Here is a 19551-nt window from a genome sequence, read left to right as displayed (position 1 = left end):
ATTTTGCAGAAGAACAAATCTAGATAATTTCTAATTTTACATGGAAATTGTGCCTATCTAGGTCATATCAGTTATTACAATTGAAAGAAGAATATCATAGTAAATGATGATAATCTCAACAGAAATAGACAAGTTTGAAGAAGGGAAGCATGGGGGAGAGAAAGATAATAAGTTTTCTTTTGCCCCTATTACATTTGAGAAACCTATGGGTCATCCAGATGTTGATGTTGAACTAGGCCTTAAATGGCAGATAAGGCTAAGCATACAATTTTAGGAGTCATTTGGGATCACTGAACTCATAGGAATTGATGATCTCAAAAAGGTAGAGAATGGAGAGGGAGAAGAGAGCCAGAATCCTGGAGGACACCCATACTTTGGGGAGGTCAAGAAGGTGATGGACTAACAAAAGGAACAAATAAAGAGCATCCAAAGAGGGAAGAAAGAGAACCAGGAGATGGCCAGGGAAGCCAAGGGAGGGAAGAGAATCCAGGATTAACAGAGTATGTATGTCCAAAAAACATACAAGTAAATAAGGGAGTAATGATGGTCATCCATTGTCTTGTTAGACTATTTAATTGTAGGTTTTAGGTTAAGAGCACATGAGGTACAAGAGGTCAAGATAAGGAAAAACAATAGGCATAACTATCATCAAATTTATTCAGTGATAAATTTTTAAAGTTTCAATGATGTAAGATCCTACAACTGATTTAATAAGGCAGTTATCAAGAGAAAATAGTCAAGGATGAAGTGAAGGTTGCAAATTTGTGACTAAAAGGATGATGATACTAGCAACAGAAATGGAAAAGTTTGAAAGGGTTAAAAGATAACGGATTGTGTTTTGTGTACGTTGACTTTAAGATGCCTGCAGGATATGTGGGTGTAGATGTCTAGTAGGCAGTTCACAATTTAAGACTTGTGTTCATAACACAGATGGTAGCAGCATCTATATTTAAGAGTCATCTGCACAGGGATGATAATTTAATCTTTGGAAATTGATGAGATTCACCAAGGGAGAGAGTGCTGACAGAAGAGGACTCAGGACAAAGCCTAATAGGATATTTATAATTAATGGAAAGGAAAAAGGTAATGATATAGGAAAGGAAGAGTCAAAGAGGTAGAGAAGCAGGAGACAGCAGTGTCTCAGACTCCAAGACATGAGAGTGGTAGATGGTAAAAAAACTACAGATTGAATAAGCAGTATGAGAACTGAGAAAGGGCCATTGGATTTAGTGATTCAGAGATGGCTGGTAACCTGGGTAAAAAGCAATTTGTCACCTGGTGGGATCTGAAGCAAATTGCAAGAGATTAAGGAGTAAGTGGGATTTCATATTCATTCAGGTTCTTAAAATTTTCATATGCAGCGAATCAGTGATTTCATTACTAGTATTTTACCCCAAGGTTGAGACTTGAAATAAAAATATGGTACAAAAATATTCCAAACCACCTTATTTGTATTAACAATGGGAACAAACTGTTTAAGCAAATTATGCTAAATAAGTGTGATAGAGTATGACATAAGAAATTATGAAGAATTCTGAGAAATCTTTAAAGAACTAAATAAAATGATGCAAAGAGAAAAAAGCAGATGTAAATGAACAAAATAACATTCATAATCATGTTAATAAAGAAAATAAAATGAAGCAAGAAAAGTTAAGACAGAAATGAAGTTCAGAAGAGATAACAGAAAGAAACATGAAAATTCTGCTTCTACTTTGTTAAAGCTGGCACATCTTTTGTTTTCACAATCTGCAAGTAATTTTAATTACATTAACTTTTCTTTCTTTTCTTTGTTTTTTGTTAAATTTGTACTGTCATGTATACAAATACTTGCCCATGGAAGTTATAATACAATTTATTTTGAAAACAAAAGAAGAAAAGTCATCTCAAAGCAGAATGGGGTACCTTGAGAGAGAGTATCTCTATTAGCCTTTAAGTGGACTCTGAATGACCATTTGTTAAACATATTGCAAAAGGATTTTCTGTTCAGGTACAGACTAAACTTCTTGGATCCTTTCCAACTCTGTGATTCCATGATTCAAATTCTCATCTATTTATAGATATAAACTTTCCAAAATGCCAGAGGATTTTCTAGACAATGTCTTGCAGTCCCTTCCAATACTAGGATTCTCTGCATATCAGCAATCTTCTGTATGTTGAGCTGAATCACTTGAAACAAAGAAAAAAGATAGTCACTTGGGATTTTTTTTCCTATTTCTATGGTCCTTATCTTTTTTGTTTCTTAAAATAATTGCATCAAGGTTTGGAGCATTTCTAAATTCACCATTGTTTGTATTTTTTGTAGGTAATGGATTGCGTAATTCTAGATGATGGTGGATTCCTTTTAATGTCAAATCACGACGAAGATACTAATCAGGTATATATGTAATGTAGATGACAGACATACTAACCCATTGCTTCACTGTTTAAATTTAAAATGCTAATTTTAAAAATAGGACAAAATTTCTATTAGTCAAAATTTTCTGTCATAAATGATTAGAAAATTGGTCAATTAAAAAATAAATACAAAATCCAAATCATAATGACTATTTATTCATTTGAAACTTCTACTCCAGAAGAAAGTAGATTGATAATAACATCATGTGTAAAAGTGGAAAGCTTTTTAGACTATGATTAGTCAACCTAAATATGTTTTATTGTATATGACTCAGTTATATTTATCTATTAAATGTATATAATTGCACCAACAATTTTCACAAATACGTAATTTTGTTATCATAGTAAAAAAACATTGAGACTGAACATTTTCACATATCAAATTAATGATACCCCAGTTAAGGGGCACCCTGGACTTGTCTTCTGGGTTAACAGACCATGTTTGTCTTGATGCATGCCTAACTTAATACAGATGGTGTTTCTATATTTTTCTACTACTTTTTGATTTTTAATTTCTTCCATTAAATATGATTTGAAGACACATAGCTAGCAGTAGAAGGAAAAATAGCATTAGTTTTCTTTTCATGGTAGAAGTTAATCCCAATTTATCAAAACCACTAGTTGCTTTAAAGGAAAAACTCTCTAGTTTCATTTGACTTTTAAGTTATTATTATTTCATTTAGTGGTAGTGGTTCAGATGTCATCATTGGGCTAAGTAGTTTGAACCTAATTTCACCCTTCTTCCATACAGATTGGGAGATTCTTTGGAGAGATTGATCCAAGCTTGATGAGACACCTCATTAATGTGTCTGTCTATGCCTTTAATAAATCTTATGATTATCAATCTGTTTGTGACCCTGGTAGTTCACCGAAACAAGGGGCAGGAAATCGTTCATCATATGTGGTGAGTAACTATCAAATTGTCAATAAATTCTTAAAATAATATGTATGTACAATCAAAAACAATTAGAGTACTTTTGGAAATAATATCTTCACTGTCACTAAATGTCCTGGAGAGATCCTAGATTAACCAAGTATCCTTTTCTTCTATTTTTTTCAAGCCATCGATAGCAGATATTTTGCACATAGGTTGGTGGGCCACTGCTGCTGCATGGTAAGTGGAAACTCCAACTAATAATACAAGAAGGGTATAATAGCATTGCAATATGTTTGAAACATGTTTAATTATGATGATTCTTTGATTATTTGTAGCTTTGTTACCAATCATTACCAAGAACTGGCATCCCCTGAAACCACTTCCCTTGTAAACAAAATGAAAATAATCCTCCATCCTGAATGAAGTTTACTCAATTTATTCTACTCAGTGTTCTACAGACACATTCATGTTTTATCTCTATGTACTTTTAGCCCAACATCTGCCACATTTGGATAGCTCCCACCACCACTGCCCCCCAAGCTTTCTGTGATTAGTAAAGGACAGTTCCAAGATATAACTTTTGTGTGTACTATTTGAAAATAGTTTTTTCTTAAATGCTTAGGGTACTGTAATGACCACATAAAATAGCTGCTTTTATTAAAAACATTGTGGCACGGTAGAAATAGCTCTGAATTTAGAGTCAGTGATCTTCATTTTAAATTCTAGTGCTATTATTTTTGTGACTTTTGACTAAACCTCTTGGGCCTTGGTGTCTTTATCTGTAAGAAAAGGATATTCGTAACTTCTAAGGCCCCTTACAACTCTAAATATTGTTTTAAAAAAAAAATCAAGATTTTTGTTTCATTCTTTTTACCTTTACAAACTACAATAATAAGCTGTTTAATAACAAACTACAATAATAAGCTGTTTAATAACTATAATGACATACTATAACATTCATTAATAGTAAACCATAATTTTGGCAGCACAAAAAAAAATTTCTACAAATTAGCATAATGCTGATAGAAACTATTTTAAAAACTACAGTCACACAGTTGACTAAAAAGTAGAAAGCTGTTTATCCCTGCCCTTTTTGTTGATATATTCTGTTGGGCATATTTGATTTAATATAGCAAAATGTGCCCTGGCCTTTTGGATCTCTTCCAGCAAGGTATCTCTTGAGAATACAATAAGATTAGACAAATTCTTCACATATACAACAACCAAAGACATTTTTTGACAGTCCTGTCATTATTACTCTGAAACAAGGTATATAGTAGCCAAAGGTGTCTGCCATGATCATGCAGAATAAGCAGCACAGAGTTTAAATAGGAGGCTTTTCAATAGGTGGTGAGATGGCATCCTGCTTAATTTATCCAGCTACTGTTACATTATAGTGGCTCCTAAATGAATCTAACACTTCTCAAAGGAGTTCAGCTTGAGAATCTACAGAGGGAAAATGAGTAGATAAGGGATTCTAATAGCCAGACTAGGCTATCAAGTTGAATGTACAGCCCATCAAAATCCGCTCATAAGCATAAAATCATGGAAAGATGGACACTATGTATAGACAATGAACCCAAATGAGGAAATGGGCAACCAGGATTGGTATTAGGGAAATGTACTGTACTTTTCATAATCTCAAGCTGTTCCTTAAAACAAAAGCTAGCCCATCTTCTAATCACTAATATTCTTCCAAAGATGCTATATGTAGCATCATTAACACAAAAATCTTCAAAAAATCTAAATTATAATAGACCAGGAATAACAGTGACATAGAGCTTTTTCATGAATGCGATTGTGTTATTTAATTAGAATGCTATTAAAATGTGAAAGTCAGTTTCAATGAATTAAATTTGCAATTACTGCATGTATTTTATGAGTTGAATTAAAAATCTGAGTTTGAACTCTAGCTAATCTAGGTGCCACTAATAGAGAGTTATATTTTTAATCAGGATTCTCAGGTCATATTTCTCTAAAATCTGTATGAAAATAACATTTCAGTAAAAGTGCCCAAAAGGCATTTTTTGCTTGCCTTCTCAAGAAGAATCAGAGAAAGAGGATATATCACTTTCATGGTCATAAAACAGTATCTCTGTCATGAAAGTTGCTGTGAATTACAAAATTTGTTAAAACATTAAGATCTAAAATAAGACACACAAGCTGAAGCCTCTACAAAATCAAGAAGCATTTATTAAACATCTACTATGTTCTAGGCAGAGAGCTAAGGGCTGGATATTCTTCCCAAGTCTATTGGTGGTGATGTATAACATTGAGCACAATACAGTATGTTATTGTTGTCGTTCAGTCATGTCTGACTCCTCATGGCCCCGTGGACCATAGCACACTAGGCCCTTTTATCGTCCACTATCTCTTGAAGTTTGTCCAAATCCATGTTTATTGTTTCCATGATGCTATCTATCCATTTCATCCTCTGCCATCCCCTTTTCCTTTTGTTTTTAATCTTTACCAACACCATTGTCTTTTCCAATGAGTCCCATCTTCTCATTATGTGGCCAAAGTATTTTAAGCTTCAGCTTTAGTATTTGACTTTCCAGGGAACAGCCAGAATTAATTCCTTCAAGTATTGACTGATTTGATTTCCCTGCTGTTCAAGGGACTCTCAAAAGTCTTCTCCAGCACCACAATTCGAAAGCATCAATTCTGTGGCACTCAGCTTTTTTTTTATAATCCAACTCTCACAGCCATATATTGCTACTAGAAAAACCAAAGCTTTGACTATACAGACCTTTGTTGTCAAAGTGATGTCTCTCTTTTTAGTATGCTGTCCAGATTTGCCATAGCTTTCCTTCCAAGGAGAAAATGTTTTTTAATTTCATGCCTGTAGTTGTCATCTGCAGTGATCTTTCTAATAAGAACTAAAAATGAGTATGATCCAGAAAGCAATAGACACGTGAATAGTGAGTCCTTCAGTAGTCTACAAAACATTGTAAACAGGGAATTGTGGATATCATAAAAAAAGTATGATCAAAAAAGACGGGCTGGTCACATGGCAACAGTAAAGGATAAGGACATGGACAAGAGTAGCACAAGGAAGGACAAGCATGAATGCATTATCTAGAGAGAATACTCACACCAATAAGGTCACAGATCCATCTGAATATTAGTTGTAATACAATTGTTTTTGTTTTGAAAATGTTCATTCTTTTATTACACAGGTCTATCCTACAGCAGTTGATTTTGAGTCTGACTTTTCCCCGGCTTCTTGAGGCAGGTAAGTCAATACCTATATCTGTCATAGGAAATTCTTTTCTATTACAAAGTGCATGATCTCTCCTTCCCATCAGTTTAAAGGGTGGTAGGATGATGCTCTAGTGGGCAGAATCCTGAATTCTTCCTCATCTAAATAAAACTTCCTTTACCTACTTTTGTCTGTTCTGTGGACTACAGTAATATTATCTCTATTTCAATGAGTTTATATTGCTTTATAAGAAATTTATTTGTTCATATGACAAAATCTGATGATTTATTTGGACCACAAGTTTTAGTGAGTCCATAGTGCAACACAGCAAAAAAAAAAACCACCTTAATGTGAACATCAGTTACATTAAGGAGACACATTCCTGCTATATTCTGCCTTGGCCAGACAGGACAATGACAGAGACAAATAGCATTTGGAAAATGGTAAATAGAATGGTGAGATGCTTGATACCATTCTATATGTTAGGAACCTTTGAAAGACCTGGGATATGTTTACTTAGAGAACACTTACAGGAACATGATATCTAAATTAAAGAATATAAAATATAATGTGAAAGTGGAAATAGATTTATTCTATTTGACTTAATTCAGAGTTATATAGGCTGTGTAGAAGTTGCAAAGGGTCAGATTTTTGTCTCATATAAATAAAAACCACCTAATAATTAAAATGATTACCAAAAGTAAAATGGATTGCTTCAAGGGAGCGTTGGGTTCTCCTTTTCTAGAGGTCTATATGTGAAGGCTCCAAGGACCTACGTGTTACAAGTCATTATAGAAGGAATTCTCATTCAGATACAGTTTTTTACATGATGGCCTCAGAGGCCCCTCCCACTCTGAGATCCTGGGATTCTGTGAAGAATTCAGACAACTGACTAAAACTTTTCCTCTCGTGATTTTTTTTTCACAGTGGATGTGGACGATGATGATTTTTCTGCTGTGCTATCAAAGCAGAGCTGCATTACTGAACAAACTCAGTATTTCTTTGACAATGATAGTAAATCATTTAGTGGGGTATTGGACTGTGGAAACTGTTCCAGGTATTTTTTTTCTTTATATACTGCTGGACTCACTTTCTGAAAATTTTTGTCTATCCATCGGATCACTTTATTCTGCTGTAGAAAATAATGGAAGCAGGCAGTTCTGTTTTGGGGAATTTGCAATAGAGAAAGTTAACTGAATTCAATTAAAAGGATATGTTAAAATAACCTACTACATGCAAAGCACCTCAGCAGGCACTGGACATGAAAAATTTTAAATGTTTCAGTTGCTGCTTTCAGGCAACTTTCTTCCAAATACGGCGGAAGGTAAGACTTATTATGCTAGTTGGTTGTTGTCCTCCATACTTGAAGAGGACCAACGTGCCATCACTATGTTGGGGTCAACGTACAGTGTGTCCAACTGTCCAACAGACCAGTATGACCTCAGAAGGCTCTACCACAGGTTGGTAGCAAGTAAGATATAGACATAGATAAGATGATGGAAGGTGGGGAGTGATTGGAGCCAAAGAGGAGAGTCAGACAAAATTCCATCAGAAGCTTAAAACTAGGACAGGGGTGGGGAACCTTCGGCCTTCAGGCCAAATGTGTCCTTCTAGATTCTTAAGTGCGGACTAAAGGCATTCAGTCAAAAGGATGCACTTGCGGATCTAGAAGGCCACTGTAGCCTGAGGCCACAGGTTCCCCACCCCTGAATTAGAAGATTTTCAGCTGAGGGCAGGTGAGAGGGAGTTGAGGGCAATTTAGGGACCCTATGAAGAGGAGGTGGCAACTGAACCAAGCCTTGAAAAGAGACAAGTATTTTAGGAAATACCCACTTCAGCTCGGCTCTCTCTAAACCTAGAAGAACAAAGAACATCCTACATAATTTAGATTCCCAACATAACAGCAAAAATTAAAAGTAACTTTAAGTTGTAGTACTAAATATTAAGCAAAATAAAAAAACTTTCCCAACATTTTTCTGATCCTGCTGTATACATAATACCAATATCAAATAAACATGCTAATCTACATCCAATAATTTAAGAGATTTGTGGACTCGTATCTGTCTGAAATCATAGCATAGAAAAATAAATCAAAGTGTAGTCATTCTAGCCCCATAGGCAGAACATAGAGGAGGTGGATAATGTTTCCTATTTCACAAGCACTGATATTTCATTCTGTTTTATGACATTATTGTGGGGACAGAGTGGGAGTGTGCCAAACAAAATAGCAATTAGGGAACCCTAGCCAAATAAATGTTAAGTTATCAAGTGTGGTTCCCAACCATTTATTTCTTTTATTTTTTTCATAACAGGGAAGGTTAACAAACTAGAAAGAGTGAAAACCTAAGTTCAAATTCTCTCTCCTTCATATTTACTAGCTATGTCACTAAACATAGTGATTCAGGTTAGGACTCTTCTTCTACGTCATAGACAGACTGCCTTCTTGGGGGAAGTTCCATCACCAGGGAGTTCACCAATATAATACAATCACATATTTTGTTATAAATGATTTTCTTAGAGCACAGGAAATTCAGTGGATCTTTAAACATGGAAAAGTTAAAAGAAAAAATTATTTCCTTTACTCAAAAATTATAACTCAAGCTTTCTGGTCACATGCCTAAAAAGATGAGCTACATTTTTTACCTCTATATTGACCAATTAACTCAACTTTCCTATTCCTTTCCCAAATATCTCTCCACTAAATTACGACAAATCATGATGCGCCCATTTCACCTGTGGGTGCATAAGCTTCTGGTAAAATCCATTCCATAATTTTATCAGTGTGGACTCCTCACCCCACCCTCACCTCCCCAGTGTAGAATTTCCCTTAACAGATAATGACTCTGTAGCTTACAATCTTAAACAGTTGTTTGGGATACATGTAAATATATTCACCATTTGAGTCAGTAGAACTCAACAAAAATTTATTCAGTGCCTATTACATAACAGTCATTGTGCTAGATGCAGGGATACAAAAACAAAAATGACACAGCCCAAGTTTCTCAAACTTATATTCTACAGGGAGGATTCAACATGTACCCAGAAAAGTAAATGCAAAAGATACAAAATAATGAAAATGGTTGTGGCACTAAGAGAAAATCAGGAAGGATCCTGAAGCATTTAGTTAAGCCTTGGAAGGAGTGAGGGGTTCCAAGAAGTAGGGGCGAAGACGAGAGCAACCCAGGACTGAAAGATAATCTGTCCAAAGGCGAAGATGACAGGGATAGAATACTGAGTACAGGGAACAGTGAGTAGGCCAGCCTTTCAGAAATGCAGCACAGTATGTGAGTGCAGTGTTATTTAATCAGCCTAGAAAGATAAGTTAAAAACAAATTATGAAGGAATTTAAATGTCCAAGTCTTATTTTATACATGAGGCAATAGGGAGCCAATGCAAATTATTGAACAGGGGAGTGATGAGGTGATATTCAGAGATATCCATTTGGCAGCTCTGTAAAGCATGAATGGCAAAAGGGAGGCAAGAAATACAGGGAGACCAGCCAGTGGGAGGCTTTTTTAATAGTGTAGGTGAGATATGATGAAGGCCTGAAATGAAGCAGTTGTGGGGAGAGGGATGGGAGGGAGAGGGAGAGAAAACAAACAATATGTAATCAAGTATAATCAACGCCTGAGTATCAATCCATCTTCTGACACTGTGTAACTCTGGACAAGGCCTTTAAAAGTTACATACCCCAAGCTATTTCTTTGGATTCATCGACTAAATACAGAAGGATTTCTAACTACTGTAGGTAGAGGGAATTCTCTCATACACATCCTCAATTCTCTCAGACTGACTAAATCTCAGATTCATGTTTGCATGCAAAAAAAAAAAAAACACTCTACAAGTTATGTTAAAAACATGAGTAAATATATAGACAAAGTCCTGAGCTTTCTGAAGAAAAGAAAGGGTATATAATAAGTTGTCAGATGCTGTAAAGTTGGCAGCTAAGGAGAGGGACGATCTTCACAGTATGTGCATATATAATGTATGTTATTTATCTGGATCGATTAGAGAAGTAAGCACAATCTAAATTTAAGAAAATTCAGGTGGTTCCGAGTATGTCTTAGTATTTTCCACCCCTGCTCTATTTAGAAAGTTTAGCTGATGTTGGTATCACATATACAGCATTCTGATAAATATCTCCTCTGTTAAGTGACTTATAAACAGGAGTATTTATCACTTAACTCTTGTGCAGCTAGGTAGCACAGTGGATAGAGCACTAGCCCTGGAGTCAGGAGGCCCTGAATTCAAATCTAGACTCAGACATTTACTATGTGACCATGGGCAAATCATTTAACCCTGTTTTGCCTCAGTGCCTTATCTGTAAAATGAGCTGGAGAAGGAAATGGCAAACCACTTCAATATCTTTGCCAAGAAAACCCAAAATGGTGTCATAGAGAGTCAGACATGACTCAACAACAACAAACTTGGGAAACCAAGTTTTTCATTCTCATTTTTCTTCTAGGTATAGAGAACTGAGCTGACATAGGTATTGAAATAAAGAACATAGAATATTATATGATGAGCCTGTACAGGGAAGACAATTTTATTATTAACTATGAAATAACAATTATTGGGTTTATGAGGCGTTTGCACTGAAACAAATATTTTTTTCCCCCTATTCTGGTCAGTCATTGAGGAGCAGCATAATGGAGGCTCTTGAAGATTTGGATTCAAATCCCAACTCACACACTTATTAGCTGAGTGACCCCTTGGCAAGTAACACAACCTCTCTATGCCTCAGTTTCCTCATCTGAAAATGAGAGGGTGGGAACTTGATGATCTCTAAAATCTATTCCCTTTCTAAAACCATCATCCTATGACTCTGCTGGATCACAGACTTCTAGGAAGAAGGTGCCATCAAGTCCTCCTCCATCATTTAGAAGATGAGGAACCTGATTCCAGCTTAGGTCTTTCTGACTCCAAATCCAGCACTCTAACCACCAATTCATGCTGCTTTTTCTACCTTTGCTTTACTCCAGAAACCCAAGAATTCTCTGCTTAGCTTTAAGCATCATCTTACTATTTTTTTTTTACCTACACAATAGCGTCCTCTCTTCCCTCACCCTCTGATACACATAACACACACCATCCACAAAAGAGAGCATTTTGTGCATTTTTTTAGGTTAAAAAGTGAGTCTAAGTTCTGTTTATTTAATGAGTCATTTGCATTTCATTTTAAGACATAGAACTCTAACAATTAATAATTTGTCTAAAAGTTCACAAACATCAAAAATTGTTATCAAGATTTTGAAAGAAATGGGAAAATTGAAAAAAATCAGTATATCAGTCTTAAAGATAGAAAAAGTTACATTTAATTTTTAGAATATCATTTTTGTCATTCTCCCTCATGACTCTCTCATATAAGGCAGAGTAGAACAGTGGAAAGCACATTTGATTTGGAATCAGAGGACCTAGGTTCAAATCCCACCTCCATCACTAGCTATTTCTGTGGACCTGGCACCTTGATTCACCTTTCTGGGCCTAAATGTCTTTATCTGTAAAGTGAGGGGGTGGGGGTGGACAAGATTACCTCTGAGATGCCTTAGAATTCTCAGTGATCCTGTAAAAGAAAGGGATAGAGATTGGATCTATGGTTCACTGATGTAGGAACTCCCAAATGAAGAAACCTCATCTACTAATGCAGGCTGGCACCTCCTCTGCAACTGAAAATCTCAGAGAAATGCCTAGAACAATAATAAATTAAGTGATTGCTCAAGGTCACACAGCCAATACGTTTCCCGGGCGGGATCTGAATGCAGGTTTCTCTGCCTCAGAGGCCAGCTCTCTACTACATCATGCTGCTTTTCATAAACCCAATGAGTCACTTGAAATTTGCATGAAAGGAAGAAGCTTGGGAGCCTTTGGATATACTACAGAAATTTCAAAGTTTTTTTTTCTTTAATAATAAAGATGTACTAGATAATAGCATTTTGGCATTTAAATAAACTCTCATCTAATTGTAATGTTTTAATTATAATTTTTAATTTAATTGTAATATATTTGTTCTTAACGTCATTCAGTGGACAATCAGAAGACAACTGGTAATTATGTACAAAAGTCATGGGAAAAAAGAAAAAAGTTTAATCTGTTTTTTAAAAGCTAATGAATACACAGCAAAATCTGGTTTAGAGTTTTACAATGGCATCAAGATTTTTTTTAACTACAAATTACATCTTTTTAATTTTAAAATTGATTGTTATTAAGATTTCTGTATTGATAATCTGTAGCTAACTTACCAGGTTCTGGTCACATTCAGGTTTTCATTTGCCTTTTGTTTCCATTTTATAGTTAGCCAATTTGAAAGAGTGGCATGTAAATGTAAGTGAATAAGAAATGATATTTTTTCTACTCTAAAAATGAGCGTTATTCTGACTTATATAATTAGGTTTCATAACTCAAAGTTTTATGGTTTCACAAGCTGAAAGTCTTGAATGTTATTTAAACTTCAAATTACAGTGCTCTTTCCCCATGATGTCTTAAATGCTTATTTTCCAGAATATTTCATGTAGAAAAGCTTATGAACACCAACTTAATATTCATAATTGTTGATGGCAAAGGGACTTGTCCTTGTGATACACGGATACTAATCCAAGCAGAACAGACTTGTATCCTTAAGTAGCAGACTTCAAAACATCTTGGGCAGTTAGTTACTACAAGGCAAGCACTGCTTGTTTTAGCTTTCACGTTAGAAGATAATTAGATTTGGTTAGAAAAGGACCTGGATTCAGTTCCTAGTCTTGCTACTCCTTTCAGATTGGGTGTTCTTATGACTATGGGCCTCAAATCTTCTCAGGTGTAGAATGACAATGTCATTTAGATCATCTCTTCTAGCTCTGAATCCTTTGGGGAAGACCAGGTTAGAGGAAGACCTGAATTCAAATCCCACCTAGACACTTAACAGCTATGTGAACCTAAGTAAGTGGATCACTTCTCATAGCCTTAGCTCCTTATCTCTAAAATGAGTGGATTGGATGGGGCAGCTAGGTGGCACAGTGGACAGAGCACCAGCCCTGGATTCAGGAGGACTTGAGTTCAAATCCGGCCTCAGACACCCTGGGCAAGTCACTTAACCCCACTGCCTAGCTTAAAAACAAAACAAACAAAAAAAAAAACCCAAAATAAAATGAGTGGGTTGGAACTGATGACCTCTAAGGTCCCTTGCAACTCTAAATGATCCTGTCATTTGAACAGTTGTTATTGTCAAGTCATTTCAGCCATGTCCAACTCTTCGTGACCCCATTTGGGGTTTTCTTGGCAAAGACACTGGAGTGTTTTGTTATTTCCTTCTTCAGCCCCTTTTACAGACAAGGAACTGAAGCAAACAGGGTGAAGTGACTTGCCCAAAGTCACACATCTGTGAGGCTGTATCTGAGTGTCTAAGGCCAGATCTGAGTCTTCATGGTTTTAAGTCCAGTGCTCTATCGACTGTGCCACCGAGCTGCCCCTAACAATTAAAGCCATACAAAAAAATGGAATGGCTTCATAAGGCAATTAGTTGACCCATCACTGGGCATATTCAAGCATCTCCAAGATATTCCCGATGTTATAGATAGAATTCTTCCTTTATGTTTAGATCAGATATATCAAACACTCACCCTTCAGATCAAATATGGCCCAAACCAGATTAAAATGAAACTGGGAAATATTTAAGATAAATAAAAATACAATGAAACATAGATAATATTATGTTTTAAAACTAAGTCAATATACGATCACCAGGAATCCTTATGTATGGATTAAAGGTCCCTATTTCTATTTGAATTTGCTACCACTAGTCTAGTTAATTTATGAGATCTCTTCAAACATTTAGAATTCTCTAATTATTATGCTATATCATAAGGGATATCAATAGGTATTGGGATTTGAGGTAGCAAGGAAGATAGCATTATGAATATTCCTTTGTCTCCTCCATTCTTTGTTCTCTCTTCAAAAATGGTTGCTGGAATAAAAGCCAAACAAATAGGGAAGGTTTCTTTAGTTTCAGAATCTTTCCAAATAAATTAATATTTCCCTAGCCATTTGATTAAAGGGGTTTTGTCACAGGTATAAAATAGATAGCATATTGACTACTGATGAAAAGCTGTCTGAGTACTCTATTTTTCTGATTTAGGTAAGACCATTTTATTATTACTTCTGGCCACAAGGGGAGAATGAAAGCAGGTGTCAGCCATAGTTTACAATTAAGCTGAGCAGGGTTGAACTATTTATACAGTCTTGCAAGAAAATCAAGAGGACAAAGAGCGAAAGGAGTGGGTACAGAGTTGAAAGGCAAATTGAGGGGGGAACATGACATTAGGAGGGGGGAGTACAAAGTTAGGAGATTGAATTGTGATTGGAACATTATGAGAACAAGGTTAGCCATCTGAATGGGTTTTTCATTGAATTTCTTCCCACAGATAACATACCTACCCACCCCCAAATACCATTTCCATAGTTTCTTAATAATAGCAAAATCCTAATCTATTGAGTGTGCATGGTGGTAGGAGGTGAAGGGTGGTATTAATTCACAATAAAAAAGAAAATTATAAAAAAAACAAATACACATTTTGAAATATACATGATGCATAGATAAGTGCTACTCTACGGGCCTTCACTATAGTATCAAGCTCTCTGGAAACACAACAAGCAAAGACAGGCCTAAACCACATATCACTGTATTTCATAGCAGATAGAAGATGAACCAGGTAAAACTGGGATTGGGCAACTCAATTATGACTAAAACCATTAGCTTTCACCTAACACTTTCTTTCCAGGACCTACATTTCCAGATTTATACCTCTTCTCAGACACTACGATCTAGAGAAACCTACTTACTTAATGTTCCTGACATACAATATCCCCTATTTCCTCTCCATACCTTTTCACAGCCTGCAGCATACTCCTCTCTTCACCTTTACCTCTTAAAATACCCAACTTTCCTTCTAAGTCCAGGCCCCACATAAGGCTTTTCCTGATCTTTCCTATGTCCAGTGTTTTCCCTCTCCTCCAACTATTTTGTACATTTATTTTGTATATAATTTGCATTATATGGTACACATTGTTGCCTCTGACAGTATGTAACCTACTTGAACACAGCGACTAGTTAGGTTTGAGCTCTGAAATCCCAGTTGCCAGCACACAGTGCACTGGAAATCATAAATGCTTAATAAATGGTTGATGGAGGGACTGATTGATCTCCAGCATCTGTACTCACTATCACAGTTCCTTGGTTATCTTTTTCTTTAAAAAATACATTTATAATGTTTCTGATCAACTACGTTTCTATTTCTTTGAAAAAGATACTTTCATTTTCCTTAACAAGATTTTTTTTAGCCGATGGGCCAGATCCTTGTGATATGGTTAAGCAACCCAGATACAGAAAAGGACCTGATGTATGCTTCGATGACAATAAAATGGTAAGCTTAAGCTTAAAAACTACTAACATATTACAAGACAATGATCAGTAAATACCAAGAATAAATGTGATGTTTCAAATTGTAATCCTTATTTTAGCTGAACTGTCTTAACTATAATTTTTCTCACTGAACATGCTGTACTTGGTGAGAATGTTGACTTTTCATTTCAATGTGCTCCACAGTTAACAAAAAAATAACACTTGCTTCTTTTATCTGCTTTTTCTATAAAAATTGTACTTTCATATACAAATCCTACTAATTTGGTACTGATGAATCCAGGTTATAAATCTGATGGATGATGATAGAAACTTGTTTTTCTACTTAACGAATGGCTCATAGAAAATGTCATTTTCTATCATGAACTATCATATTTTTGATGACTGAAAATATAAAAATGATTTTATTTTTCTCTTCTGTCTTATTTCAATATGTTTTTAAATAACTTTTATTAAGTTTAACTTATTAATATTTTTATCAAGTATAGATTTTTTTATATTACCCTGAATCTAAATATTGTTTAGTTTTTTGGTTTTCTTGGGGGTTTTTTTTTGGGGGGGTTGTAACTGTTATCTTTTAATATCTCTTACATTCTGTGAAAAAAGGGCAGATGAGCTACAGGAGAATAGTTGTCCTTGATTTTACTGATAGTTAAATACTGCTAACCAGTAATGGCCACAATTGAAAAATCCCTTGCTTTGTAAAAATTATCTCAAATCATGTGTTTATGTTAAGTTCACTGCAATTTGAAAAATGTAGGCCTGGTCTTGAATTCAGTAAGGACTATGTTTAAATTCTGCCTTTAACACATACTAGTATACAAATATGGGCAATTAACAACCTTTAATCTTCCACTTATCCCAAGCAGCTGTTTAGGACTATAAATAGTTAAAGGTGATTTCCTGGCCTGCACTGGCAAAATAGATTCAGAGGTACAAAACCAAATCCCCTGCCCCACAATACTGGATTCCCTTATTTTCCTGTTTTGTTTTGTTTCAAGAAAATTTAGGGGTTTTTTTGTTTTGAAAAATAGAAACCCAGTCAATTTTTTTTTAACATTTCTATTACCTTTCTTTCAAATTTGCTGTCACTGGCTTTATCTAATCTAATGGTAGTTTCCTACTAAAATGAACATTTGACACTAAACTGAAAACATAATCAAGTGAATCCTGGTCACAAACAATACATCCAATAAAAGGTGTATGATTACCTTTTCTTAGGAGCACATGTCATTTATTTTGTTTTCACCTTATTGTCTCTATTAAGCTATTTTTAAAGCTTCTATCTCTCTTTTGAGCCTCGCGACAATCCTATAAAGGTATTCAATGTATTATTATTCCCATTTTACAGATGAGGAAACTGAAGCTGAGGGAGTTTAAGTGAATTGCCCAAGGTTGTACTGTAAGGAAGCATCAATGGCAGTAAAAGAATCCAGGTCTTACAAGTTTCAAGTCCTGTACTAGGAATCATAGCCTTTGCCTCTAGTTTACATCATTTCTACATACGATTTATCCAGGGAATCCCAAATATTCCTATTGAAGATACTGTAATTCTTGTTTGATAATTAGAAGGAGGCACGACTGAATAAGTTGGGCCACATTCTCACAGTGATACCACTAGAACTTCTAAACCTCATATTTCACTTCACTACTAGGAGTTTTTAAAAAACCTATACATAATTACTTTCCAAAGCATGCTGAATGCTGGCTTAGGGATGCCACTCATTAAGGAGGCTTTACTCATCAGTTCAGTAGGCATCTGCTTCCATCTGGATAAGGCCTCGGATTAAATTACATTTTAGAACATCACTAAAATGCACCTCAGTGTATAAGAAAACACTGTTAAGAAAACAAATGGGGGAAAAATTCTAACCCTATGAAATTCCGTAATTTAATCATAAAAATGAGAAACATTTGGCTGAGACGAAGATTTCCAGAAATACATTTCTAACAATTACGTTTAGGGTTGTGTATGAAAATACAACTCTTGCTCACTACCTATATGTTTCAATGGTGCATTTCTTTAATAGTTAAATATTTTAATTTAGTTTATTTGCAGCAGTCACTGTGAATTTGCTCTCCATGGATGCTCACTCTGCTAACTGCTAGCAAGTTGCATGGAATTTCATCTTGTATGTCTTTTTTTTCCTGTGTTTTCTTTCCTTTTTCTGCACTTGCTACTTTGCCTGTCATTAATAGGATCCACTTATGTGTACAAGGAGTCATGCCACTACCACGATGTCAGCTCCTATCTTCATTTCACTGCAAGTTTTCATGTGGTGTGGATGGTCAGTTACTTTCTCTAATTTTGTTACTGTTGTTGTTTTTGGCTTAAGACTTTAGCAAATACTTTCTATCCCTCAATTCACAGTCTGAAAGGAGGCTTTTTAAAATATCAGTACAATTACTGTTTTGAAAACAACTTAGTTTCAACCATGAATGCTCCTGGGGGGAAAATAATTGGCGTTCTATTTATGCAGTTGAAGAAAACGATCTTTTTCATAATGCTTGGGGTTGGTATCCATGAACTTTCCATACAAAAATATTATCTTGATCAGATATTATCTAGAAGACTAGATAATCATCTGAGGAATAAACTCTGTAATCCTTCCATTTCTATTAACATGGAAAAAACACTATTGGATAATGAATTTTTACCACGAGTTTTCTAGAGAATATGCTAATAATGGCCTAAGCAAAAGTTCACATCTTTAGGCAGCTAGGTGGCGCAGTGGATAGAGCACCGGCCCTGGATTCAGGGGGACCTGAGTTCAAATCCAGCCTCAGACACATAACACTTACTAGCTGTGTGACCCTAGGCAAGTCACTTAACCCTACTGCCTAACTAAAAAAAAAAAAGTTCACATCTTTCTAGCTGTAGGTATGTTGCTTATCCAGCTCTTCATATTTTTCTTAACAAAATAGTATTCATGATGAAAAGTTGTTGTAGAGATACCTCAACTTCTTAAAGTTCATGTTTCCCCAACAACCATAATTATTACCTAACATATAAACTGAAGCCTTCTTTATATGCCTCTAGTTCATAAAACACAGAGTACATCACTACCAGGCCTACCAATTTTAGATGTTTTAAGGGCCTCCTTGTGTGTTTAGCACTGTTTACTGGTTTGCCAAATTACTTGTGTCCAAAATTATGACCCTTGACCGAGTTAGACTATCATTTTTGTTGTTGTTCCTGGAACAATATTGCTGTACTATTTTTCCATTGCTGCTTATGAAAACTGTTTGTTTGGTATTTCATTTTGGTAAACCACTAGATGGAGATATGACCATTAACATGAAAACAGTGATCTCATCAGAAAGAAGTGGAATGGGGATTAGAGGGTGGGGTGAAAGGGAAAAGACTATTCAAAACATAAACAGAAAATGTTTGTATTAATGAAATAAAGTTTTACTATTAAACACTAAGCAGTGCAATAGACCTAGCTTTCCTTAATGCAAGATGAAATGAAGGATAAGTTGAGTTCTTTTTCTCTGGGAACTCTAAACATTTTGTACGAAAGAATTTTGTTGCTATGATTAGTTATATAATTTCACAGATAATTTTAAATATGCCATATACAAACTACTTCTTTGCAAAGCCTTATTTCATCACTGCCACATTAATATCCCTTATCTTAAAGAGGTAAAAAATCTGAGAAACAAGTGATCTATGGGACAATA

General features: G+C 35.3%; 1 protein-coding gene across 4 annotated transcripts in view; it reads left to right on the top strand.

Moving 5' to 3' along the window:
* CACNA2D1 (calcium voltage-gated channel auxiliary subunit alpha2delta 1) overlaps window positions 1-19551 on the top strand; it is a 665577-nt gene that overhangs the window by 636852 nt on the left and 9174 nt on the right. For all 4 annotated transcript variants that reach the window (XM_020984466.2, XM_020984468.2, XM_020984467.2 and 1 more), the window contains 7 exons: window positions 2303-2374; window positions 3146-3298; window positions 3456-3508; window positions 6451-6506; window positions 7401-7530; window positions 12972-13081; window positions 15789-15871. In XM_020984466.2, coding sequence (XP_020840125.1) covers window positions 2303-2374; window positions 3146-3298; window positions 3456-3508; window positions 6451-6506; window positions 7401-7530; window positions 12972-13081; window positions 15789-15871 — 657 coding nt within the window. The remainder of the gene's footprint in view (window positions 1-2302; window positions 2375-3145; window positions 3299-3455; window positions 3509-6450; window positions 6507-7400; window positions 7531-12971; window positions 13082-15788; window positions 15872-19551) is intronic.

Source organism: Phascolarctos cinereus, unplaced genomic scaffold (genome assembly GCF_003287225.1).
Source record: "Phascolarctos cinereus isolate Bilbo 61053 unplaced genomic scaffold, phaCin_HiC Scaffold_1;HRSCAF=81, whole genome shotgun sequence".
Lineage (NCBI taxonomy): Eukaryota > Metazoa > Chordata > Mammalia > Diprotodontia > Phascolarctidae > Phascolarctos > Phascolarctos cinereus.
Note: the sequence above shows the minus strand (reverse complement) of the source record. Positions and strands in the feature narration are given on the sequence as shown.